This window comes from Phalangium opilio, unplaced genomic scaffold (genome assembly GCF_054372755.1).
Source record: "Phalangium opilio isolate 3A_F unplaced genomic scaffold, DU_Popi_V2 ptg000209l_1, whole genome shotgun sequence".
Taxonomy (NCBI): Eukaryota; Metazoa; Arthropoda; class Arachnida; order Opiliones; family Phalangiidae; genus Phalangium; species Phalangium opilio.
Genome location: NW_028324217.1, coordinates 6,771,861 through 6,797,202, shown reverse-complemented (window position 1 = coordinate 6,797,202; position 25,342 = coordinate 6,771,861). Strand labels below are relative to the sequence as shown.

General features: G+C 35.1%; 6 protein-coding genes and 1 non-coding gene across 10 annotated transcripts; 4 read left to right on the top strand and 3 right to left on the bottom strand.

Annotated features, from left to right (window-relative positions):
- Positions 1 to 856: 856 nt before the first annotated feature.
- Positions 857 to 5,656, bottom strand: LOC149618755 (U3 small nucleolar RNA-associated protein 6 homolog). Its single transcript, XM_089855778.1, has 15 exons — positions 5,456 to 5,656; positions 5,087 to 5,354; positions 4,453 to 4,516; positions 4,263 to 4,381; positions 4,023 to 4,173; positions 3,880 to 3,961; positions 3,723 to 3,799; positions 3,553 to 3,624; positions 2,568 to 2,644; positions 2,396 to 2,473; positions 2,104 to 2,289; positions 1,963 to 2,040; positions 1,784 to 1,890; positions 1,511 to 1,650; positions 857 to 1,076 (listed from the first exon to the last, which is right to left on the bottom strand). Exons 1-15 carry the CDS (start codon positions 5,545 to 5,547, stop codon positions 928 to 930), a joined length of 1,740 nt encoding a protein of 579 aa, XP_089711904.1. The 5' UTR covers positions 5,548 to 5,656; the 3' UTR covers positions 857 to 927.
- A 38-nt stretch (positions 5,657 to 5,694) lies between these two features.
- On the top strand, positions 5,695 to 8,804 carry LOC149618754 (coiled-coil domain-containing protein 137). Its single transcript, XM_089855779.1, has 5 exons — positions 5,695 to 6,071; positions 6,581 to 6,970; positions 7,036 to 7,121; positions 8,261 to 8,346; positions 8,582 to 8,804. Exons 1-5 carry the CDS (start codon positions 5,986 to 5,988, stop codon positions 8,801 to 8,803), a joined length of 870 nt encoding a protein of 289 aa, XP_089711905.1. The 5' UTR covers positions 5,695 to 5,985; the 3' UTR covers position 8,804.
- A 13-nt stretch (positions 8,805 to 8,817) lies between these two features.
- Positions 8,818 to 10,804, bottom strand: Cox11 (Cytochrome c oxidase copper chaperone COX11). Its single transcript, XM_089855780.1, has 4 exons — positions 10,541 to 10,804; positions 10,325 to 10,480; positions 10,138 to 10,263; positions 8,818 to 9,107 (listed from the first exon to the last, which is right to left on the bottom strand). The coding sequence occupies exons 1-4, from the start codon at positions 10,748 to 10,750 to the stop codon at positions 8,925 to 8,927; spliced, it is 675 nt and encodes a 224-aa protein (XP_089711906.1). The 5' UTR covers positions 10,751 to 10,804; the 3' UTR covers positions 8,818 to 8,924.
- Positions 10,805 to 11,271: 467 nt separating this feature from the next.
- Positions 11,272 to 14,730, top strand: Ttc26 (tetratricopeptide repeat domain 26). 2 transcript variants are annotated; one of them, XM_089854088.1, is made up of 14 exons: positions 11,272 to 11,390; positions 11,452 to 11,586; positions 11,639 to 11,731; positions 12,613 to 12,926; positions 12,981 to 13,050; positions 13,105 to 13,206; positions 13,294 to 13,581; positions 13,645 to 13,708; positions 13,779 to 13,867; positions 13,931 to 14,014; positions 14,074 to 14,143; positions 14,210 to 14,316; positions 14,376 to 14,509; positions 14,567 to 14,730. In XM_089854088.1, the coding sequence occupies exons 1-14, from the start codon at positions 11,388 to 11,390 to the stop codon at positions 14,664 to 14,666; spliced, it is 1,653 nt and encodes a 550-aa protein (XP_089710214.1). In that variant the 5' UTR covers positions 11,272 to 11,387; the 3' UTR covers positions 14,667 to 14,730. The 2 variants fall into 2 exon arrangements, with proteins under 2 accessions (XP_089710214.1, XP_089710213.1); XM_089854087.1 differs by having other exon boundaries at positions 13,913 to 14,014.
- A 213-nt stretch (positions 14,731 to 14,943) lies between these two features.
- Positions 14,944 to 15,016, bottom strand: TRNAM-CAU (transfer RNA methionine (anticodon CAU)). The gene has a single exon. It is a non-coding gene; the product is annotated as a tRNA-Met (tRNA).
- A 2,321-nt stretch (positions 15,017 to 17,337) lies between these two features.
- LOC149618750 (uncharacterized) lies at positions 17,338 to 19,308 on the top strand. The gene is made up of 2 exons (XM_089854147.1): positions 17,338 to 17,533; positions 17,598 to 19,308. The coding sequence occupies exon 2, from the start codon at positions 17,766 to 17,768 to the stop codon at positions 19,155 to 19,157; it is 1,392 nt and encodes a 463-aa protein (XP_089710273.1). The 5' UTR covers positions 17,338 to 17,533; positions 17,598 to 17,765; the 3' UTR covers positions 19,158 to 19,308.
- Positions 19,309 to 21,498: 2,190 nt separating this feature from the next.
- Positions 21,499 to 24,845, top strand: LOC149618749 (uncharacterized). Of its 3 annotated transcripts, none has more exons than XM_089855607.1 (3): positions 21,499 to 22,215; positions 22,327 to 22,417; positions 22,475 to 24,845. In XM_089855607.1, the coding sequence occupies exon 3, from the start codon at positions 22,546 to 22,548 to the stop codon at positions 24,739 to 24,741; it is 2,196 nt and encodes a 731-aa protein (XP_089711733.1). In that variant the 5' UTR covers positions 21,499 to 22,215; positions 22,327 to 22,417; positions 22,475 to 22,545; the 3' UTR covers positions 24,742 to 24,845. The 3 variants fall into 3 exon arrangements, with proteins under 3 accessions (XP_089711733.1, XP_089711735.1, XP_089711734.1); XM_089855609.1 differs by having other exon boundaries at positions 22,323 to 22,417; XM_089855608.1 differs by having other exon boundaries at positions 21,499 to 22,297; positions 22,389 to 24,845.
- Positions 24,846 to 25,342: the final 497 nt, after the last annotated feature.

Sequence of the window (25,342 nt, the reverse complement as noted above, 5' to 3'; positions counted from 1 at the left end):
ACTAGTTTATGGACAAATAACGTGGGATGTCACTAGTCTATGGACAAATAAGGTGGGATGTCACTTGACTAGTCTATGGAAAAATAACGCGGGATGTCACTAGTCTATGGACAAATAACGCGGGATGTCACTAGTCTATGGACAAATATCGTTTGATGACACTAGTCTATGTACAAATAACGTGGGTTGTCACTAGTCTATGGACAAATAACGCGGGATGTCACTAGTCTATGGACAAATAACGCGGGATGTCACTAGTCTATGGACAAATATCGTTTGATGACACTAGTCTATGTACAAATAACGCGGGATGTAACTAGTCTATGTACAAATAACGTGGGATGTAACTAGTCTATGTACAAATAACGTGGGATTTCACTAGTCTATGGACAAATAACGTGGGATATAGTCTATGGACAAATAACGTGGGAAGTTTGGTTTAACCATGGCCAGAGGTCGCGAGTCATCAGAGTTTCGCCGTAGTTGACCGTTTTATTGGCGTAGCTATACTGGGCCTGTTCACTCCCTTAAAATAGGTCTTGTGTTAATTCACGGTTACATGGTTACCGTCGTGTGCTATTTTGTATGCTAGATAAATCTCGGTAATTTAGCTATAGCGCGAGCAGCTTGCGTCGTGATGCGCGTGATCGAGTGGGCTATGGTTAAACCAAGGAGCATAAATGTCTGAACTATTTTCAATCGCGAGTTTGCAAGTCCATCAGTCACTAGTAAACTAAATAGTTATTGGCGAAACTTTGATGTCCGCGTTTTTTAACACGGGCTCTATGGCCATTGTCATACTTTCCCTCTCATCCACATTTGGTTTAACGTGCATTAAAAACATGATAAAAGAAAAAATTATTGAAATTTCTTTTATTTTCATTTTCATTACATAAAAAAAGCTTAATTAATAACAATTATCTTTAGTTATTTATTTAACAAAGTATATTTTTCAATAAATTTGTCGCAAAGCTCGGAATTTAGCGTTTTAATCGCTCGAGAGTAAATATTTCCCACTTTTGATGGTTGACCATTGGGATTTTCCAACTCAAACTTGGCATAATTAATCCAAGTATCTTAAATTAAAAGACAATTAAAAAATTAAAATAATTAAAAAATTAAAATAATAATTAAAAAATTAAAATAATAATTAAAAAATTAAAATAATAATTAAAAAATTAAAATAATTAAAAAATTAAAATAATTAAAAAATTAAAATAATTAAAAAATTAAAATAATTAAAATAATTAAAAAATTAAAATAATTAAAAAATTAAAATAATTAAAAAATTAAAATAATTAAAAAATTAAAATAATAATTAAAAAATCAAAATAATAATTAAAAAATCAAAATAATAATTAAAAAATTAAAATAATAATTAAAAAATTAAAATAATAATTAAAAAATTAAAATAATAATTAAAAAATTAAAATAATAATTAAAAAATTAAAATAATAATTAAAAAATTAAAATAATAATTAAATTAAAATAATAATTAAAAAATAATTACCAATTCCCGTCAAACCAAAATGAATCAAAGAATTCTCGAAACATCGTCTAACTTTATTAGAATCAACGTTCATTTGAAAAGTTTCGTGTTCGGCCATTGTTAAAAAGAGTTTCTCGGTTAGCGGTTGTGATAAAGAGAGACTAAATTATTTTAAAAATAAATAAAGAATTAAATAATTAATGGTAATCTAATTATGGTATTTAAATAATAGTAATCTAATTATGGTATTTAAATAATAGTAATCTAATTATGGTAATTAAAGAAATAAATTACCGCTGATATAATAACTGAGTATCTTCCTCGCTTTTTGTCATAACGGAATATTTTAAATACTCAACTTTAATGAAATTACAAACAATTGGGCCTTGCGTTAAACCAAACTAAAAATAATTAAGTTAAATGCGTAATTAACGATAATTAATCTTAATTATTTAAGTTGAAAGTTGAATTACCTCAAATAATTCAGTTATTATATTATTACGACCACTTAAAATGAAATCAATCGCTAATTTCCATAGAGGTAACGCTTCCTAATTAATTTAAATTAATTACTTTTAATTAATAAGTAATTAATTAAACTGGTATTTAATTACCTCATCAGTAACGTTAGATACCGCATTACGTAGCATCATTAAGAAAAACGATTTATCTGTTTCAGAATTAGCGTGAATTGTTAAGCAACATTCCAATATTTTAGCGTTATTTGGGAAAAGCAATTTTGCTTTAACTGCTAAATTTCTAGCTGCTGTTTTATCACCCAAGGAATGTAGCAGACGAATCTAATGATTAATATATTATATTAATTTAATTTTAATTTTAATTTAACGCGCTGTTTTATTTGTTTTAAATTAATAAGCGGTATTGGTAATTTAATTAATTTCTAACCCATTCTAAAATCATATCTTGAGATAATAGTTTGTTATCAAACGCTTTTTGAAACAGCTCCAATATCTTTCTCGTTAACTATAATGAAATGAAATTAAATTCTTTGTTTTAATAACGATTAAAAGCGTTATTAAAAGAAAAACTTTAATTATACTAATTAGTAATTACTAACTTTAGCAGCGGTTTTAACTGATCTTGCTGCTTTAATTTCATCAAGAATAAACTGAAGGTAATACGTCCAACTTTTTTCTGCGGTTTTGATAAAAAAATAGCGGTTTTAATAAAAAAATAGCGTTTCATTAAAAAATAGCGGTTTCAATAGAAAAAAAAGCGGTTTCAATAGAGAAAAATAGCGGTTTCAATAGCAAAAAATAGCGTTTTCAATAGCAAAAAATAGCGGTTTCAATAGCAAAAAATAGCGTTTTCAATAGCAAAAAATAGCGGTTTCAATAGAAAAAAATAGCGGTTTCAATGGAAAAAAATAGCGGTTTCAATAGAGAAAAATAGCGGTTTCAATAGAGAAAAATAGCGGTTTCAATAGGAAAAAAATAGCGGTTTCAATAGGAAAAAAATAGCGGTTTCAATAGAGAAAAATAGCGGTTTCAATAGGAGAAAAATAGCGGTTTCAATAGGAGAAAAATAGCGGTTTCAATAGGAGAAAAATAGCGGTTTCAATAGGAGAAAAATAGCGGTTTCAATAGGAGAAAAATAGCGGTTTCAATAGGAGAAAAATAGCGGTTTCAATAGGAAAAAAATAGCGGTTTCAATAGAGAAAAATAGCGGTTTCAATAGGAGAAAAATAGCGGTTTCAATAGGAGAAAAATAGCGGTTTCAATAGGAGAAAAATAGCGGTTTCAATAGGAGAAAAATAGCGGTTTCAATAGAAAAAATAGCGGTTTCAATAGAAAAAATAGCGGTTTCAATAGGAAAAAAATAGCGGTTTCAATAGGAAAAAAATAGCGGTTTCAATAGAGAAAAATAGCGGTTTCAATAGGAAAAAATAGCGGTTTCAATAGAAAAAATAGCGGTTTCAATAGAAAAAATAGCGGTTTCAATAGAAAAAAAATAGCGGTTTCATTAGAAAAATAGCGGTTTCATTAAAAATATGAGTTATTTATTAATTTTAAGCATTTGTAAATTAATTTCAGTTATATTACCACTTTTAATTAGCGTTATTCCTTCCTCAAAAACGCTAAAAGCTTGATAAATCGCCTCTTTGAATCCCTTTTCTGCAAATATAATAAAAACATTCTTTTGGTTTGTAAATTTGTTTTTAACTTTTTTACAACCGCTAAAATGTTTCTTTAATTTAAAACTTTAAACAAACCATTTCGCGATTGATTAACGCAACAACGTGCTAAAGCATTCCAAGTCTCTTCTTTATGTTGAAAATTTTCCTTAACGCTAAAAAAAAAAAAAAAATCAAATTAACACAAACAATTTTTTTTTTATAAATTATTTTTTTTGAATTTAGCGATACTCACAAAGCCAAAACCCATTCTTTATGCATTTGTGCAAAATCAAATTCTTCACAAATTGGTAACAAAGATAATGCAAAATTCACATCTAAGGAAAGAAATAATTAGCGAATAAATAAAAATTAAATTAAAATTACCGCTAATTCAACCTTGAATTGTTTTAAGCGCTTCTTTAATCGCTACCAGAGCTATTTTCCCCTCCAGAATTTCATCATTAGTGTCGTCTTCCATTTTAGCCATTCCTAAAATTTCCCTGCGTTTACGAACTTGATCTGCGTAGATCAATTCCATTCTAAAATACTGCAGAGATTTTAAACGCAATGCAATTAGCGATTACTTCATTAATTAACATCAATTAAAAGCAATATTATTAAATTAGCGTTAATTACTTCTCGCCAAATATGTTGAGATTCAGGATGAAACCTTAACGCTCTTTGCAAAACTTGACGAGCGGTATCGCAAGCTTTATTGTCCTCTAATTCCCATTTAGCTACAGTTACCCACATATCTATGACAGCAAAATTAGCGTTACTACAAAAACCGCTAATATAATTATTAATTAGTAATTCATAATTATACCTGGATTCTTGTTATGAATTTGAAGCATTCTAATTAGCATACCACTCATATTTTCATGCCAATTCTAAATTTAGCGGTAATTAATAGATAAATTAAATTTCTTAATCTTAAAGGGAGGGTGAAGTAGAAAATAAAGTGATTTTTTTTATCGATTCTTCTACTAATTATAAGACCAGTCTGCATAGCGAAACATTCGGGAAATACCAATTCCGAATGATTTTAAAATTATTTCAAATTAGGTTCAGATTTTAAGGATAATTTTAAATAAGCCCCTCCGACCAATCGCGTAACGCCCTGCCTTTTTGTTAACAAAATTCTCGTGGCACGCTCCGTGTCTCGCGCCACGATTGTCACGTCGCGCGCCTAATTTTATCAAATCTCGTGATAAATTTCATTCAACACGGAACATGCCACGAGAGCAGGGCGTTACGCGATTGGTCGGAGGGGCTTCTTTAAAATTATCCTTAAATCTGAACCTAATTTGAATTTTAAAATCATTCGGAAGTATTTTCCGAATGTTTCACTATGCAGACTGGTCTTATAATTAGTAGAAGAATCGATAAAAAAAAATCTCTTGATTTTCTACTTCACCCTCCCTTTAAATCTAATATAAACGAGTAACTATAATTACTACCATTTTTTTAAGAAATTCACGATGCGAAAGCCATAATTGCGTATCTTCTGGGAATCTTTTAATTACCAATTTAAAGAGATTATTAATCTTTTTCCCAATTTGGGAATCAATTTCTTTCTTTTTGAACGGAAGTCCCTGTTTTTGTCTACGAACTTTAACTAAATTTAACAGAGAAATTTCGTATTGGATGTATTTTAAATAGTTTTCCTTTGTTTTATTTGCCCCTGCTACTTTATATTCAAATTTCGTTCTCATTCGTCGCACAGCTCTATTAACATTAACACATTTAATAAAATTAACATTAATTTAATCCTTGATTAATCTAAAAAATTTTGAAGAGATCAAATCAAAGGCTTAGCGTAAACTCACTTTATTTCCGAATCGGAGAATAATTTCACTTGTTTTAAGTGTTCGAGCTCGGAAAGAGATCTTTCAGCGTGTAACTGAACTAATTCTGCCATTTTTAGTAATTTATGTTAATTACTTAACTTGGAAATTAACTCTAAAGTCAACTACATAAACATTATCGTGCACCACCACGTTTCTCGCTGTAGCAATAGCAGACGACACGACATAATTTGTCAGATTCAAGTCGTACACGTGTTCAGGCTGGGAAATAAGGATATTTTTTAAACTAGTCCTTTGGACCAGTGACCCCCTAGTGTCTGAAATTATTTACTGGTCTCCGGACTGGTCCCAGCCTTTGCTCTCCAATAGATTTGCAATTAATAAACTGGTCCCGAGGACCAGTAACCCCCACTTCTTGAATTAAAAAACTAGTCCAAGCAATTAATAAACTGGTTTTGGACCAGAGGAAGTGTGCTATTTCCCAGCCTGCACGTGTTTAGGGTTAAGTAGAAATTTTACGTTTTTGACTGTGATTTATTTAAAAAAGTATAATGGGTCGTAAATTTAGAACTAACAAACATAAGAAATTGAAATCAGTTGATCCAAATTATACAGGAATAATTAAAAAAGATACAGGGTAAGTTAAGCCTTAGCCTAACTTGTTCATAGTTTCTCCTAAGCTTGCTGTAAAAATAAGTAGTACCAGAAGTATATAATACTTCTCTTCGAGAGAAGTGTACCACAAAGCGGGGGGGGGGGGTAAGTGTAACGTCACTCTTCCCAACATCGGAACATTTAGAGCAAGGTTACTAAACCGAATCACATACGCGATAAATAGTTCCCTCATCATTACTCTATTAGCGTTTAAGTATTTGGCGAGACGCGCTTGTGCATTTTTGTCCCACGTCAAGACGAGGTTTGAGGGATGATTGCTGGGGATTTAGTGCCAAACAGTTATAGAATTCGCCTTACGGTGCGATGCCCATTTGTAGTTTGATTAGCGGGAAAGCAAACTAAAAGGGTGAGCCTGGGAAGAATGACGTTACATAACTAAAGCATTAAGAGGATACAGAGTGGCATCCTTCTTCTCTTATCCCCTTCTGGTACTACCCGCAAGTACTTACAACTCTTGAATTACTTTCGCAGCGTCAATAGACAACCTTTAGACCTAAACGACCAAGAGGTTCCTCGTAAAATGGTTGAATTATTCAAACAATGCGACTTGGTTAAAAATAAAACCCGTATTAGGTCCAAAAAGAAACGTAAAAATGATCATCAAATGATCACTGTTAAACAAGACAAATTAGAAGACACGCAACCTGGAATGAAGAAAGATTTGCCCGATATTCCGAAAGTTATGAAACAAGGAGAATACGAAAGCGATTTCAGATTTATTCATCGTATCCAAGACGTGGCCATGAAAGCCTTATCGGAATCAAAAATGGAGGAAAAATTTGGCATCGGAGAAATGAATGACGAGCAGTTATTGGCTGAAGCTGATGGCAAAGAAGTTAACACGATAACTAAAAGAAAATTGTACTTATCTTATGAAGTAACCCACATTTAGGGTTTGCAATAATTTGCAATTTCGTTAATTTCAGAAAAGGCAAATTATTTGCTAAGAAGAAAAAGGATAAAAGAAAAGCGCTTTTAGAAAAGAAAACTGATGAATTTAGTCAGTTAAAAGGTAACTATTAGCTAGAGTAGTATGCCAAATCTGATTATGAAGTTTCCGCCATTTTGAGGGAAAGGGGAGGAGCCAGTCTTAAGCTGCATTTCTCAATCCTCCCTCAAATGGGAGTGGGCCTTTTGGTTAGAAACAATCTCACTACATCTGCCAATCAGGTGCATTACCCCACTTTCCACTGTACAAAGTTCTTCGCCATTTTGAGAGAAAGGGGAGGAGCCATTTCTTAAGCCACGCCCCTATTTCCTGACCCTATTGCTAGGTTTATAGTAAATCTAAAACAATTGGGTTATGACCCTTGGCTATTAAATTAAAGTTTGCCACCATTTTGACAAAAAGGGGAGGAACCATCTTAAGCCACACCCCGCCGACCTATAGATTTATAATAAAAATAAATCAATGAGGGAAAGGGGAGGAGCCATTTCTTAAGCTACGCCCCGCCAACCTATAGATTTATGATAAAAAATTAATGAGGGAAAGGGGAGGAGCCATTTCTTAAGCCACGCCTCTCTTTCCTGACCCTATTGCTAGGTTTATAGTAAATCTAAAACAATTGGGTTATGACCCTTGGCTACTAAATTAAAGTTTGCCACCATTTTGACAAAAAGGGGGAGGTACCATCTTAAGCCACAGCCCGCTGACCTATAGATTTATAATTATAATAAAAAAATTAATGAGGGAAAGGGGAGGAGCCATTTCTTAAGCCACGCCCCTCTTTCCTGACCCTATTGCTAGATTTATAGTAAATCTAAAACAATTGGGTTATGACCCTTGATTACTAAATTATTTAAAGTTTGCCACCATTTTGACCAAAAGGGGGAGGAGCCATTTCTTAAGCCACGCCCCTGTTTCCTGACCCTATTGCTAGATTTATAGTAAATCTAAAACAATTGGGTTATGACCCTTGGCTACTAAATTAAAGTTTGCCACCATTTTGACAAAAAGGGGAGGTACCATCTTAAGCCACACCCAGCCGACCTTTTGGTAGAACCGTAGATTTATAATAAATAAATCAATAAAAATGGTATAAAATCATTGGGGTTATGCTAATTGGTGGCTAATAAACTACAATGCCATAATCATCAAATAATCATCAGAACATTTAGCAATCAATATTTAAGAATAGAATGTCATTGTAGATGAAGTTAAATTTGGAGAAGTGGCCATGGAACCCCCTTCTTTGAAATCTGTTAAGAAAATAGTTAAAGTTAAACCCAAAAATAAGGTAATCAATTTTAAACTGTGATATAGGGACTTGGCAATTCGGGCTTAACTCCGCCCCCAGCGCCATTATGGTATGTTTTTTTAACAGAATGAAAGCTATATAAGCCCCTCCTCCTGGTATGTCTTTTAGAACTAGTGGAAGGTAGCCTGACGTTGCATGACGTAGTACTGCCAAGTCCCTATTGTAGTATTTCTATATTAAAAAATAAAAAATTTAAAATTTAATTAATTTTCAGCCTGGTGAACGTAAACTATTACTGAAACAAAACTTAAACCTTCCGACTGAAGTCAAGCAAAGTCTAAATCTATCTGGACATAATAGAACCGTAGATTTAACTAAAAAACGTAAAGACTTGTCGTTGTCGCAAAGATCACGCTTGGAAAATGAAAGATTGGCTGCTGTACAAATGTATCGACAGATGAAATCAAAACGAAATAAAAAGAAAGTTTCAAAATGAATGAATTAAGTTAATTAACTAATTGAAGCATTTATTTATTTAATTATCTGTAAACTTAATTAACATTTGTGTAAGCTACAATTTTGTACATGATGATTAAAACTCGTCTCCTAAAAGCTCATTATCTTAGACCAGTGACTGGTAGTTTGAAGCCCTCTTTGGCTTGAAAGAACGTGTATGATAATGTTATTTCATCTAAATTCTCTAATAAAGGGTCTTCGCTATATTCGGGGTCAATGTAGAAAAATACAGGCATGTCAACTTGTTCGTGAGGGTTTAAAAGTTGCTCCTCGAAGCAAAAACACTGAAAATTGAATTAATTTCATTACAAAACAAGTAAATTTCAATGAACGTTCACTAGAAATATAAGAGAAACTGCCAAATTGCATTATTCTAGGCCTTGGCTTATATATTTGCCAAGTTTTAAGCTTAGGTCTTGGATTAAATATTTGCCAGCCAAGTCTTAAGCTAGGCCTTGGCTTAAATATTTGCCAAATCTTAAGCTAGGCCTTGGCTTAAATATTTGCCAAATCTTAAGCTAGGCCTTGGCTTAAATATTTGCCAGCCAAGTCTGAAGCTAGGCCTTGGTTTAAATATTTGCCAAGTCTTAAGCTTGGCCTTGGTTTAAATATTTGCCAAGTCTTAAGCTAGGCCTTGGCTTAAATATTTGCCAAGTCTTAAGCTAGGCCTTGGCTTAAATATTTGCCAACCAAGTCTTAAGCTAGGCCTTGGCTTAAATATTTGCCAAGTCTTAAGCTAGGCCTTGGCTTAAATATTTGCCAGCCAAGTCTTAAGCTTGGCCTTGGTTTAAATATTTGCCAAGTCTTAAGCTACTGCTAGGCCTTGGCTTAAATATTTGCCAAGTCTTAAGCTACTGCTAGGCCTTGGCTTAAATATTTGCCAAGTCTTAAGCTACTGCTAGGCCTTGGTTTAAATATTTGCCAAGTCTTAAGCTACTGCTAGGCCTTGGCTTAAATATTTGCCAAGTCTTAAGCTACTGCTAGGCCTTGATTTAAATATTTGCCAAGTCTTAAGGTAGGCCTTGGTTTAAATATTTGCCAGCCAAGTCTTAAGCTAGGCCTTGGTTTAAATATTTGCCAGCCAAGTCTTAAGCTAGGCCTTGGCTTAAATATTTGCCAGCCAAGTCTTAAGCTAGGCCTTGGCTTAAATATTTGCCAAGTCTTAAGCTAGGCCTTGGCTTAAATATTTGCCAAGTCTTAAAGCTAGGCCTTGGCTTAAACAATTGCCAAGCCTTAAGATAAGGCTTGGCATTAGCATTTGCAGTATTTTCTGTTTCCATTGCATTGTCTAACACATAAATCAAAGCGGCACACCTGTATTTTATTAAAATATTGGCCAGCTTCAAAAGGAACCACATTATAAGTTGCAATTCCGATAACTGGCTTGTCGGATGTGTTTGTTGCTGTATAAAATGCTAATGCAGTTTCCCCTGGCATGACCTAATACCACGACAGGTTATTAACGTGATTATTAACCTATTTAATTGCAATTAAATCGTACTTTAATATCGCTCTGTTGAGGTTTAAAATTCCATTGCATGCTTGAAGAAGTATCAGCGTTAAAATGGACTTTTATGACCCTATGCGTAACTTTCTTCATATTTTCAATTTTATCACTATTATCTTCCATCTCGGCTCTCCCTCCCCTGCCTGTGGCCTATTATTTTAATTACACATTGATTAAGACCGTAATTAAACTGATCTTAATTCAAATTACTTGACAAAACATTCTGTATAATGGAACTGCTGCATAACTAGCTCCTGCAGCTAGACAAGTCACACCAGAAACATAATAAAGTAAAGTTCTATTTTTAAATTTTTGGGTTTCATTTACGTAAAACCTTTTAGTCTGATTAATTTTATTTAAATTTAAATATTTATAACTAAATTTGTTATATAATCGCGGTATAAATTTCCACTGTTTCATAATGTTTTTATTCGTTTTAAACGTCGTCTGCTTTCAGGGATGCCAGATTGAAAACCTGGCTTCAACCCGCCAAAATCAAATTGTAAACAAGCCCAAAAAACCGCCAATATATATTTCGAAAAGAAGCTCAAAAACTGCCCAAGATCTAAACAGTCCAGCCCAAAAACAAGCCAAAAATTTATCGTTAAAATTTGGATTTAGTTTTTCTTTTAGAAATTTCAATGCATATTACCAACATACTGACACCGTTTTTAAAACGCAAAACAAAATGAAACCACTTCTTTTAACCATAAATTGACGAATTATAGGCTACACAAATGGTTTGACAGTACCATTTTTCAGTTTTTTGGGCATTTTAATGATCTTCGAGGTATTTTAACTACAGAAAGCCGAAGAAAAATCCCGACAAGCCCAATTTCCAGCCAACCCTTTAATTTCCAGCCAATATTTTGGAGAAGAAGCCCAATTGGCGGCTTTACAGCGCAATATGGCAACCCTGTCTGCTTTCTCAATTGATTAGCCAAGGCTTAAGAAAGTTATAGAGGGCGCTAAATTCAAACGTTACCATGGATACCGTTTGTTTACAAACACTCCACGTGCCTGTACATTTCTTCGGTAAATGATATTTTGAGTTAAAATGGTAAGTAATTTAATTTAAATTACCTCATAATCAGAATAACTTAACTAACTTATTTTTGTAGCTGCTTTCAAGAACCAAACCTGCAGCAGGACCGGTAATTTCTGGTGCCGGAAATGTAAAATCAAAATCTAAAGTACCAAGTTACCAAGAATTTCTCAAGGACAGAGATTTCACGGGAGCACTAACTGTTTTGGAGGTAATTTAATTTTGGTAATATATTTTAAAAAATGCTAATTTCCACAAAATAGTTCACAAGAAATAGTGGAAAAGGAACTTTGGAAACTGATTTATGGATTGCTTATTGCCTCTTTCATTTGTCAGAATATCGCAAAGCAATGGAGGTAAATACCTAAATTACCACTTCTATAGTTACTAGCATGGATAAAGAATGCGCTTGAGGAAATTTGTTTTCACTCTACAGGATAGGCAACTCCCTATCTCGAGCGACAGCTTATTCTGTATATACTCTGTTACAACATCGGTTGTCAGCACGTGCAAAGCTGGGTCTCTATGTAATCTAGCCTTGCGCGTGCTGACAAGAGACAAAAAAAACTTCAGGATATTTTAAACGATTTTAAATCCTGAAGATCCTGAAGTTTTTTGTCTCTTGTTAGCACGCGCAAGGCTAGATTACATAGAGACCTAGCTTTGCGCGTGCTGCCAACCTATGTTGTAACAGAGTATATACAGAATAAGCTTGTCGTTCGAGATAGGGAGTTGCCGATTCTATAGCGTGAAAACAAATTTCCGCACGCGCATTCTTTATCCATGGTTACTAGCATGGATAAAGAATGCGCTTGAGGAAATTTGTTTTCACGCTGCAGGATAGGCAACTCCCTATCTCCGACGGCAGCTTATCCTTATTATTCGATATATACTCTGTTCCAGCTTCGGTTGTCAGCACGCGCAAAGCTAGGTCTCCATGTAATGTAGCTTTGTGCGCGTTGACAAGACCCGAAAGAAATATCCATTTTCAGGATCTAAAATCACGAGATTTAAATCCTGAAAATGAGTATTTCGTTCGTCTCTTGTCAGCACGTGCAAAGCTACCTTACATAGAGACCTAGTTTTGCGAGTGCTGACAAACGAAGCTGTAACAGAGTATATACAGAATAATCTTCCGTCGGTGATAGGGAGTTGCCTATCCTATAACGTGAAAACCTATTTCCTCAAGCGCATCCTTTATCCATGGTTACTTTGAAATTTTACACGGTAATTACAGGAGTACGAAAGAATTTTAAATTCAAGCAATGCCCCGCAAGAAACGCACATATTTCTTGCTTGCTGCCTTTTCTACTTGGGCATGTACAAAGAAGCAGAGGCCGCGGTACACAAGGGACCCTCAGAGCACCAATTACGAAATAGATTACTTTTTCACTTGGCCCATAAATTTGGTGACGAGAAGCAACTAATGGCCTTTCACCAGAAATTACAAGACGTAATCGAAGACCAGCTATCACTAGCTTCGATTCATTACTTGAGATCGCATTACCAAGAAGCAATTGATATTTACAAAAGAATATTGCTGGATAATCGGTAATTTAAGCGGTAATTATGTTAATTACTTCATTACTATCATGAAATTTACAGGGATTTTCTGGCGCTAAATGTCTACGTCGCTCTTTGTTACTATAAACTTGACTATTACGACGTGTCACAAGTAATTATAGTAATTAAGGTGAATTACTGGATGTAATTTAAAAAATACTTTTAGGAAGTTTTAGCAGTTTATCAGCAATCATTTCCCGATAGTGCAACTGCAATAAATCTCAAAGCCTGTAATCACTTCAAACTGTACAATGGTAAAGCTGCAGAGGTGAATTGATTACCGCGGAACACAATTATAACAATAGCACCACAATTATAACTTTTTAAATGTTAATTACCTTAATTACCGCTAAAGGCCGAACTCAAAAATCTTCAAGAAATGGCTTCACCATCTTTCACTTATGCACGTGATTTAATACGTCATAACTTAGTGGTATTCCGCGGGGGAGAGGGTGCTTTACAAGTTCTCCCGCCATTAGTTGACATTATTCCGGAAGCTAGACTTAATTTAGTAATCTATTATCTAAAACAAGATGACGTTCGAGAAGCCTATAACTTAATAAAGGATCTCGAACCAGCTGTTCCCCACGAGTATATACTTAAAGGCGTGGTCAACGCCGCCATTGGTCAAGAACAAGGCTCGGTAATTAAACAATAATTACTGAAAAAGGCTAAGATTAATTAGATTACCAATGAAATTCCACAGAGAGATCATTTAAAAATTGCTCAGCAATTCTTTCAATTAGTTGGGGGTTCCGCGAGCGAATGTGGTTAGTATCCAACACTAAATTACCCTTGGTAATTAAACCCTTTCGCTTAATTACCGGTAACTTCTTTCAGATACCATCCCTGGAAGACAGTGTATGTCTTCGTGCTTCTTTTTACTTAAACAATTCGACGACGTCTTACTCTACTTAAACTCGATTAAAGTGAATAATTAAGTTAATTAACACGATTAAAAAAAGCGTAATTAGAGCGCTAATTATTTACAGAGTTATTTTTACACTGACGATACTTTTAACTTTAATTACGGACAAGCCAAAGCCGCAACTGGAAGTTACAAAGACGCGGAAGAGGTAATTTAAGTAATTATTAATAATTTTAATTAAATTAAATTAAATTTATTTTTCTTTAGATATTTCTTTTAATTCAAAGTGAAAAAATTAAGAATGATTATGTTTACTTAAGTTGGCTAGCCCGGTGCTGTGAGTAGTCAAATAAAAATTAAGTTACCACTATATTATAATTATAAGCGGTAATTTATATTTTAGACATCATGAATCGCAAAGCGCGTCAGGCATGGGAGCTGTATTTAAAAATGGATACTTCAGCGGAATCGTTTAGTTTATTACAACTCATAGCTAATGACTGCTACAAGGTATTCATAACGTAATTTTTCAATTATATCCTTAATTACCGCCGGTAATTTGCTTCAAGATGGGTCAGTTCTTTTACGCTGCCAAGGCCTTTGATGTATTGGAAAAAATGGATCCTAATCCAGAATACTGGGAAGGCAAACGTGGGGCTTGTGTTGGAGTATTTCAACTTATAGTGGCTAACCAAGAACCGAAGTAATTTGGTAATTTAAGGTAATTAAAATCTATTTTTATATTATTAATAAATTACAGGGAATCTATTCACGAAGTATTGCAAATTTTGCGAAATACATCGAATCCCCAAGCTGAACAAATCATAAGAACCATGAGAAATTGGGCTAAAGTAGCTTAATTAATTTATGTAATTTAAAGTAATCTGTATAATTATGAGAACCATAAAATGAATAAATTTATTTTAAACAACAGTGAAGTCCGAACATTCTGTATATGTACAATAATTAAATTAATTAAAGTTAAATTGAAATTTGCGTAATTTTAAGTAATTTCTAACTTATTACATACGATATAGTTGTTAAATAAAATCTACTATAAGTTTTAATATATCAAAATACGTGACTAGCCTACTTTAATCAAAACTAAATATTTTATTTAATTGTTAAAAATGTACGTGCCCCGGGTGAGGCTCGAACTCACGACCTTCAGATTATGAGACTGACGCGCTGCCTACTGCGCTACCGAGGCGGTTGCAGCACGAGAGAAATAGAAGCTACATAAATAATACGCTCGATAGATTTAGAGGCGGAAAATTCAAATCTGAGTTGTCTGAACTTGTTGCTCGATATGGCATACGAGTAAAGTAAAACCAAAGCTTGTAATTCAAACACTATTTTATATTAATTGAAACACATTTAATTCATAATTGTGCGATTAATTTTTATACGCTTTACCTTGTAGCTTGAACGTTTTGGTTCCTTCTGAGACCCACAAAAACCATTAAAAAATAGTAATATGTTTTTCACGACCAAGGAAGATGATAATTTTATAATAATTTTCACTTTTTAAAGAAATAGAGTAATTTCGGTTGAGAGGGGGAGTGAACTGTGTATCCCCTACGTTAGGGGCAACTTTGTACTAGAGAATACTATTTGCCCCCGGAAGGGAAGGGGAGGGGGAATATCACTAAGGTAAGAGATAGAGGGTTATGACGTTGCCGTATATGGGAAAGAAATTATTTTCTTATTTATTTATTTATTGAATGTGTGTTGTTCACAAAGTCAACAGTGTGACGTATGTGTGAACATAGTAAATCGATACAATAGGCATGTTACGGAAAGACACTAAAAGAGTACAGTAGTATGAGAACAAAAAAAACGGATAATGATGTATATTAGAAAAAAAAAATAATAATTTTAACAATAAGTAATAATAATTAAACAAGTAAATACTAATAATTATAACAATTAAAAACAGTTCAGATAATTTAGAATTCACTGCACAATAATGTAATGTTAGATAATAATTAGGATAGATATATGTTCTTAAAACAACCATTAACAATACCCTGATCGAACATTTTCCATTCTAAAGTGATTAACTTCAAGAGCCCCGTTTCAGAAAAAGTTAAAAATGTAAAATTTCCATAATTTTCATATTTTATTAAAATTTTTTCTACTTGAAAAGAGGCACCACTCTTGAATTTTCAAATTTGGCGCGAGATTGAATTGAAGAGCAAATTTTCATGGATGAGTTTTCTTATTTCTAGTCCTGTACGTGAGTCGATTGAAGGGGGAGAAGGATGAAAGCAGGGATAAGGGAGTCAGATGGATTGGAAATGGTGATGGGCGACCTGCGGCACCATATCTCTCCCAGTGTACCTCGCGCACGCCCCTACCTTTCCGTAGGCGATTGCTAAGTGCTGCCGCGTAGCGCCATTTTATTTGAATGAGAACTAGCTTCTATTTTTGAGATAGAGGGAGCGTCCTTTACAATTTCGACCGGCACGACCCTACCTAACCGCTGGGGATGATGGGAGGACTATGGTGCCGTAGGTGGGGGTACAAAGGCAACGCTTAAGGTATGGGGGTTTCCACTCCATTACTCTCTCCTTCAAGATGAAAGAAGTTCTTTCTGAGACTCGAGTTCTGACAAGTTCTGACCAGGACCGGAAATAAGCACAGGACACTAGACATTGTCCAATAAAATTTTAAAATGTCCCATAATCTTTTTAAAAACTAAGGGGGTCACTGGACATTTTGACCAATAAATTTTCCGAAGTTTTGATAGCTTGACTATGAAGATGCGACACTATTTATGCACACGCCAGTGGACAATGTCCAATCATAGATATATTAAAAGGGTAGATACACGTTGCAATGAAGGGGCAACGAGCAGACAGCCGCTATTTTCTGGGGGTAGCCGTATAAAACGCCATCTATCGGGGACAAATTAGCGGCCAAAATTGGAACTATCATAAGAATGAGTGGCACTCTATGTTAACTCCCTATAGGGCATAATAAGTCAAACCCTCGGAGATGTCATTACTCCATTTCCAAATCTACTTCTACATTATGGCCATGACCAAGGCTTAGCTCGCCTTAAATGTTTTTATTACTAATAAATGTATAAAAAAAGACTCTTACCTTCAGAAAACGGTGGTATTTCCTCGAAAGTAAGTAGAAATACAAGTTCCAAGTGTTTTTTAAAAGATTTTACAGGTGTAAAATTTATAAAATACGTTTTTCCGCTCTTAGCTCGTATAAAATGGAGTAATGGCATCTCCGAGGGTTTGACTTATTATGCCCTATATGGAGTTAACATAGAGTGCCACTCATCCTTATGATAGTTCAAATTTTGGCCGCTAATTTGTCCCCGATAGATGGCGTTTTATACGGCTACCCCCAGAAAATAGCGGCTGTCTGCTCGTTGCCCCTTCCGCGTTTTTTCGTTAAGCCTAAGCCAGCGAAGTGGATCTAGACCCTTTATAGTTTTACTATATCTATGTGTCCAATAAATGTTCCAGACAAATAGGGGGGGGGGTCACTGGACACATGTGCTATAAGACATTTTTCTTATTTCCGGCCCTGGTTCTGACTCCTGAGTAACGAAGCTGTCTGCTACTTTCTGGCAAGTTGACGGCGGTTGCTCTTAGCTTAGAAATAAAATTTCTCAGAATTTGTACGTAAATATATGGTAAAAACATTTTGGATCATTGAATGAATGTGAATGAAATCAAAGTTTGTGGGATTCCACACAAGTTCAGTAAGTAAAATATTTTTCATTAATACAGACAAAAGGTGTGTTTAAAAAATGGTGTTTAAAAAAGCTGGCTACTTCTTATATGGATGAATTCAGTCTCAAGACCAACGATGAAATATATCGGTATGGCCGTTCTTCAAGCCTATTGAAACCTTGACGTTGTAAGCTGTTACCGAGTAGAGACTAATTTCTTGGATGCAAGAAGAACATAAAGTAGTTACAATCATTTATTGCAATGTTTCGTCCAATTAAATTCATAAAAACTGAGAAGCCGGACTCGGATGAGGTGGAAAATTTGGAAACACCTTCAAACGTTTTAGTGAAATGGCCAATCATCATTAAGAACGATGATGACGAGACTAGCACTTCTAAAGAAGCGGATTCGCTTCATCCCCCAGCGGAAAACACTGACAACGTGGAGGTAGTTACTGAGAATCAAAAACAAAGAATGTTATCACCGTTAATAAATGGAAGACAATCACACAATGCTAAGAAGCCTTTTAAATGTGATGTCTGTGGCTTGTCGTTTAATATTAAGAAACTTTTAACAAAGCATAAGGCTAGACACTCGTCTGATCGTCCGTTTCAATGTGAACTGTGTCATATGGCATTCAAAGGCAAAAAAGGCTTGGCACAACATAAACTCACACACTCGTCCGAACGTCCATTTAAATGTCAAATGTGTCAGAAGTCCTTCAAAAGGAAATGTATTTTGACTGAACATCAACTCACTCACATGTCCAAATATGATTTGTGTAACTCTATTTACAAATCACAATATGACCTTGACTTGAAACTCCACAAATGTTCTGAATGCGATAAAACCTTTAAAAGATTGCGGGAACTAAATGCTCATAAGGTTCTTCATTCTTCGGAGCGACCATTTAAATGCGAAAAGTGTGATAAAGCTTTCAAAATGAGATCGAGTCTAAATTTGCACAAGATTAGACACTTGGAGGATAAACCATTCAATTGCGAACATTGCGAGTGTTCCTTCCAAACTAAATATTTGTTAAACATACACAAGAGAGGAGTTCATATGACAACTACACCATTTCAATGCGAGTTATGTGACGCTAAATTTAAAAACAAAACCCGTTTAAATCGTCACAGGATTTATGTTCACCAGAACGAAAGGCCTTTTTCTTGTGAACAGTGTGGCAAATCCTTCCAAACCCCTTACACGTTAAAGCGACACATCAAAAGGGTGCATACTGATGAAAGACCGTTCAAATGTACGGAATGCGGTTCGGCCTTCAAATGTGACAAATATTTGAAGAAACATAAATGGTTACACTGCCGTGCTAAATCTTTCAAGTGTTCTAAATGTCAACTTTGTTTCCCTTCCGAAACATCCCGTCGTGAACACGAGGCATCTAATCATTTATATGACAAATATTTCGAAACTTCGCGAAGATATGAAAACTGTTCAAGCACTGATGTGAAACCTGTCATTTACGAGTGCTTCATTTGCAAAACCGCGTTTGCAAATGAATACGATTTGTTTCAACATAAAGGAATGAGATGTTCCCTCCAAACTTCAAACTGCGAGCTTGCCATGTTGCATTGGAAAGGTTATCTCCAAAGCAACTCGCCGAATATGGTGTTTTTTCATATCCACGATTGAGAATCCAGATCGAAGACTTCGTCATTAAAAAGGAACCTGAATAAACACAAGCTGTGTTATTATAAAACTTAAAAACAATACAATTTCTGAGCTCATATAATATGATATTCAGTTTAAGAATTTAAGGGTCATGCTTTTGTAAACCTTTCATTGCAACAAAATTAAAATACTTTTCACGTTATGAGAGACTATAGTCTTTAAGCGGCTTGGAAGATAACGAAATTCTTTACGTAAAACTGGTTTTATTAGGGTTTTTTTTTCTCAGTTATAAACCACTCTATATTTATAATAGGCCAGCATTATTAGAACATGCAGTGTCGTCATGACATAAATGGTATTGATAAAAAACAAGTATTTGGAAAGATGTGAGTAACAATATCATTTTTGGTTTGCTTTCAATAATTGTAGATGATAGGTTCATAAGATTTATTCCATAAGCTTGTCACTGGTTAGTGAGAGCTTATCATGAAGAGACGTAGGTTTAGCGTCATAGATTCTCGTAAAGCGACGCCTGGTGAGGCGCTGTCAAAGGCTTAGTCATGATTAAATAGGAAAATCGACTTCAATTTCTGCAAAACCGATGTGTAGTCATTTTTCGCGTGGTTCTGGAACTAGCTCGAGCTGTAAGTCTCTACCATTACGAAATATAGGTAGTGTCGTACTTATGGGACATATCTTTTAAACTTATGCAATACCGAAGGCCTATTATACTATTTATAGGTGTGCATCGAAAGGATGATTACTACATAAAATGGTAGTTGGGGGTCTTGTGTCGGCATCTTGTGTCGATGAATTTCACGTAAAAAACGTCTTCTAATGGCGGATTTGTCGTTAGACTTAAACCATATTCTATTGCGACTTCTGTCTCTTCCCGCAACCCGACTCAAATCATGAATAAAATCAAAATAAGACATGACTCTATTCTGTTCCTGTTTGGAGGAGAAACGTTTAGAGGAAGATGATGCTATACTCTCTTCCATTTTTTCACCCATACGTTCTCGTTATAGAATTATGATTTACTGTAGAAACAATGTAGGTCCTAGAACGAAAGTGAATTAACGGTAAACAATCTAAATAGTTGGTGTAGTGTCAGATAGAGCAGATTCTGTATCCAATTAACTCACTCAAAATTAACAATTACAAGATGACGTGAGACTGACCAACGAAAAAGTTCAAAGTTTCAGAATGGGTAATTTTTTAAATAAAAATGTACTTCCGATGTCAAAATGCCTAATTTAGTACCGAAATTACGCGTTTTGTGTGTAATTCAAAATTTTGTCAGATTTTTTAAATTTATGAATGTTATTTTTCTTCAGCACCACCATCGGGAATTGTTTGATAGTCCGATGTTAAGCTGGCTAGCCTACAAAGGGTTGTAAGGTGAGGATCCAGAAATGATACTTGAGATACGAGCGGGGGTTGAAAATGCATTAACATCGCTAGGGTTTGAAATTTGGGAGAGGGACGTGGGGCTAATCTGGCTCAACTATTTGAAAGTTATTATAAGAAATTAGCAATTAAAGTTTGCTTAATTAGTTCATTGGAATATGTGTACACCTTTTTAATTTTCCGAAAATTTGTGTCTCTCGTGAAAGTATTCGTATTCTAAAGATATACAAACTTTTACGGAACCGAATTTATTGACTATGAAACAATTGTGGATGAAGGAATTTCACTTGTCGTTTTGTTTTAGTTTTGGTTTTCTTTTAATCGCCACTACTGGGACTCCCTTCCAAAGAACGTGAAAAATTTTTCATGTCTCTATCTGTTGAATGGTTTTTACTATATTTTTTTCATTAAACTAATACACTTCGATTTTGAAATTCATCTATACAAAGATAAAAATTAACGAATCTATTAATATATATAATTTTTTATACCTGTATATTGCTTTGAAATTGGGGGCTACGAGCAATATTTTGGTAGGGTTTACGGATTATTTTGAAGGGGTTGTTAGAAATTTAGGGGTTATCCCCCACAAAAAGCCTAGCGACACCACTGCGAAAACGGGGGTTGGATTCGCGCTACCCTCTGGCTACACACTGGCTATTCAAAAGAGAGGAAAAGGAGATAGAAGCAGTCGGTGCGGGCGACGGTGAGTTCTTTATACAGACGCGCGCTTTTGGCGATTTTGCCCTTAGGTCTATTGGTTTCTTCTTAGCTACATGGTATCGATGGGACTTATAGTTTTACCCGAATTGTAATAGTCGTAGAAGTATTAAAAACTGAATAGAGGAAGTAAGTAGGGAGTTGGCGACATGTGATTCACGTTGCCACGTAGCCATATATTAGAAGATACTTCGCCAGGATAAAGTTTATAGGTGCTTCAATAAATTTTCTATAGGAGTAAAAATCTAACGCGAGGGCAGGAGATGCAGCTTCGCGGCAGAATAGACAACTAATTTATCTTTGTAGTTTTGAAGAACGCGTCGTCTGCTACTCATTCTGGAGTGAGATATTGACGAAAAACTTGAAATATGTAAACTTCAAGCAAAGAACCAAGTCGTGCAACCGTGTTAGGGGAAATACTTGTTTCATTCCAGAATGCAATAGTTACACATTTTGAAATGAAAATATAAGTTTTCATCGGTTTCCCAAAGAAAAACCCGTTAGAAAAACTGAATTTTTGGCTTGGCGCGACCGATTTTTAAACCGACCGTGGCGCGAGCAGCTTGCCTCGTGAAGCGCGTGATCGGGTGCGCTAAGAACCGACAGATCAGAAATTTTCTATCAAAGTTTCCCTTCATCTCTCGTGTCGGGGGGGGGAGGGGAAACCACGAAGAGAGAAATTTATTTAAAGAGCTATTGAAGTTGGGACAGCGAGAGAACGTAAACGATGTGGTGTAATTATGGGCTAGACCATCTTGTTCTTTAAAATCCCGAAAGACCAGCGCTTTTGAGAAAGAGAGGTCGATGGCACTGCTCGTATTGCGTTAAGCCCAGTAGTCAAGATAACCATCTCCTGGCTATGTACCAGCCAGTCTTATATACGGTGGCCTTGGAGAATGGAGTGTCTTTAGCGTTGCTCTTCACTTGGAAATCAAAATTCTCAGAATTGGTGCGTAAATACATTGTAAAAACATTTTAGATCATAGAATGAACGTGAATGAAATCAAATTTTATGCGATTTCACAAGTTCAGTAAGTAAAATCTTTTTTCATTAAGACAGACAAAAAGTCCTACGGTGTTTTTAAAATGCAAGCTACTTCTTTCTTACGTGGATGAATTCAGTCTCAAGACCAACGATGAAATATATATCAGTATGGCCGTTCTTCAAGCCTATTGAAGCCTTGACGTTTTTATCTGTAACGGAGTAGAGACTAATTTCTTGGATACCAGCTTCATAAAAATATATAAGAACATAAAGTAGTTACGATCATTTATTGGAATGTTTCGTCCAATTAAATTCATAAAAACTGAGAAGCCGGACTCGGATGAGGTGGAAAATTTGGAATCACCTTCAAACTTTTTATTAAAATGGCCAGTCATCATTAAGAACGATGATGACGAGACTAGCACTTCTAAAGAAGCGGATTCGGTTCATCCCCCAGCGGAAAATACCGAAGATGCGGAAGAAATTACGGAGAATCAGGGTCAAAGGAAGTTATCCCCATTAATGAATGGAAGGCAATCACACAATGCTAAAGGGCCTTTTAAATGTGATGTCTGTGGCTTGTCGTTTAATAGAAATTCACTTTTAACAAGGCATAAGGTGAGACACTCATCTGATCGTCCGTTTCAATGTGAACGGTGTCAGAAGACCTTCAAAGGCAAAAGAGACTTGGACCAACATAAACTCATACACTCTACCGAACGTCCATTTAAATGTCAAGTGTGTCAGATGGCCTTCAAACGGAAACAAAGTTTGAGCGTTCATAAACTCACACACTCGTCCGAACGTCCATTTAAATGTGAAGTGTGTCATAAGGCCTTCAAAGGCAAAAGGAACTTGGCACAACATAAACTCACACACGATGCTAAGAAGCCTTTTAAATGTGATGTCTGTGGCTTGTCGTTTAATATTAAGAAACTTTTAGCAAAGCATAAGGTTAGACACTCGTCTGATCGTCCGTTTCAATGTGAACGGTGTCAGAAGACCTTCAAAGGCAAAAGAGACTTGGACCAACATAAACTCATACACTCTACCGAACGTCCATTTAAATGTCAAGTGTGTCAGATGGCCTTCAAACGGAAACAAAGTTTGAGCGTTCATAAACTCACACACTCATCCGAACGTCCATTTAAATGTGAAGTGTGTCATAAGGCCTTCAAAGGCAAAATGGACTTGGCACAACATAAACTCACACACTCGTCCGAACGTCCATTTAAATGTGAAGTGTGTCATAAGGCCTTCAAAGGCAAAATGGACTTGGCACAACATAAACTCACACACTCGTCCGAACGTCGCTTTAAATGTGAAGTCTGTCATACGGCATTCAAACGCAATTCTGAATTGGCATCGCATAAAGTCAAACACTCGTCCGAACGCCCATTTAAATGTCAATTGTGTCATATGGCCTTCAAATGGAACGTTGGTTTGAAGGAACATCAACTCACTCACATGTCCAAATATGATTTGTGTAACTCTAGTTACAAATCACAACATGACCGTCACTTGAAACTCCACAAATGTTCTGAATGCGATAAAACCTTTAAAAGATTGCGGAATCTAAATGCTCATAAGGTTCTTCATTCTTCGGAGCGACCATTTAAATGCGAAAAGTGTGATAAATCTTTCAAAAAGAAGTCGAGTCTAAATTTGCACGAGGCTACACACTTGGAGGATAAACCATTCAATTGCGAACATTGCGAGCGTTCTTACCAAACTAAATGTTTGTTAAACACTCACAAGAGAACAGTTCATTTCGCTACTAAACCATTTCAATGCGACTTATGTGACGCTAAATTTAAAAACAAAAGCAGTTTAAATCTTCACATAATTGATGTTCACGAGAACGAAAGGCCCTTTCCTTGTGAACAGTGTGGCAAATCCTTCAAAACCCCTTACGAGTTAAATCGCCACTTCAAAATGGTGCATACTGATGAAAGACCGTTCAAATGTACGGAATGCGGTTCGGCCTTTAAAACCCCTTACATCTTAAATCGCCACTTCAAAAGGTTGCATACTGATGAAAGACCGTTCAAATGTACGGAATGCGGTTCGGCCTTCAAATGTGACTCATATTTGAAGAAACATAAATTGTTACACTTACGTGCTAAATCTTTCAAGTGTTCTAAATGTAGTATGTGTTTCCCTTCCGAAAAATCCCGTCGTGCACACGAGACATCTAATCATTTGTATGACAAATATTTCGAAACTTCCCGAAGATATGAAAACTGTTCAAGCACTGATGTGAAACCTGTCATTTACGAGTGCTTCATTTGCAAAACAGCTTTTGCAAATGAATACGATTTGTTTCAACATAAAGGTATGAGATGTTCCCTCCAAAACTTCAAATTGCGAGCTTGCCATGTTGCATTGGAAAGGTTATCTCCGAAGCAACTCGCAGAATATGGTGTTTTATCATATCCACGATTGAGAATCCAGATCGAGGACTTCGTCATTAAAAAGGAACCATTATAAACACAAGCTATGTTATTACAAAATCTCAAAACTTATGAGTAATGTTTTTGTATGCTAGGCCTATACATTGGATCAAATAAAAATACTTCTCATGTCATGAAAAATTGTAGTCTTGGATGATACCAAATTGTTTCTGTTACGCAAACAGATCAAAGTTTATAGAGCCGCATTGAACAGGTTAGTTGACGAAAGGAAAATCTTACATCCAGGTAACAAGTTTTTGAAAATATGTAATTTTCAATGTCATCCACGTTTCATGTGATCTTGAACTTATTCGAGACTTAATGAAAGGGTTAGCTAACATAACGTTATCCCTTAAATGAACGTCCTTTTTCTAAATATAAAAGGAAAAATATTAAGCAAAAGTATACACGATGTCTTATTACAAAATAATTAGCATTTAATTAGCAGGGCTCTTTATAAGGATATTTTTTTTAGTAGTCACTGACTAGTGAGACGCATGGTTTACGAATATTTGGGACATTTTTTTTACTAGTCAAGTTTTCGATTTATTTTGGTGGTCAAGGCATTTTTTTAGTAGTCTAATGCCTTGACTAGTGCCTTATGTAGAGCCCTGTTAATTAGTCTTAAAAACGAGGAC

Bases quoted from the DNA above. Each gene is read 5' to 3' on its own strand.
- LOC149618755 (XM_089855778.1), bottom strand. From the start codon at position 5,547: ATGGCAGAATTAGTTCAGTTACACGCTGAAAGATCTCTTTCCGAGCTC. The intron at 4,174-4,262 runs GTAATTAACGCT...AAATCTCTGCAG, and splicing joins CTCAACATATTTGGCGAGAA to TATTTTAGAATGGAATTGAT. The intron at 1,651-1,783 runs GTAATTTATTTC...AAAATAATTTAG, and splicing joins ACTCAGTTATTATATCAGCG to TCTCTCTTTATCACAACCGC.
- Cox11 (XM_089855780.1), bottom strand. From the start codon at position 10,750: ATGAAACAGTGGAAATTTATACCGCGATTATATAACAAATTTAGTTAT. The intron at 10,481-10,540 runs GTAATTTGAATT...TTAAAATAATAG, and splicing joins TATACAGAATGTTTTGTCAA to GCCACAGGCAGGGGAGGGAG. The intron at 9,108-10,137 runs GTGTGCCGCTTT...TTCAATTTTCAG, and splicing joins AATATTTTAATAAAATACAG to TGTTTTTGCTTCGAGGAGCA.
- LOC149618749 (XM_089855607.1), top strand. From the start codon at position 22,546: ATGTTTCGTCCAATTAAATTCATAAAAACTGAGAAGCCGGACTCGGAT.
- LOC149618754 (XM_089855779.1), top strand. From the start codon at position 5,986: ATGGGTCGTAAATTTAGAACTAACAAACATAAGAAATTGAAATCAGTT. The intron at 7,122-8,260 runs GTAACTATTAGC...ATGTCATTGTAG, and splicing joins TGAATTTAGTCAGTTAAAAG to ATGAAGTTAAATTTGGAGAA. The intron at 8,347-8,581 runs GTAATCAATTTT...ATTAATTTTCAG, and splicing joins AAGTTAAACCCAAAAATAAG to CCTGGTGAACGTAAACTATT.
- Ttc26 (XM_089854087.1), top strand. The intron at 13,051-13,104 runs GTAATTATAGTA...AAATACTTTTAG, and splicing joins ACTATTACGACGTGTCACAA to GAAGTTTTAGCAGTTTATCA. The intron at 13,582-13,644 runs GTAATTAAACAA...GAAATTCCACAG, and splicing joins TTGGTCAAGAACAAGGCTCG to AGAGATCATTTAAAAATTGC.
- LOC149618750 (XM_089854147.1), top strand. From the start codon at position 17,766: ATGTTTCGTCCAATTAAATTCATAAAAACTGAGAAGCCGGACTCGGAT.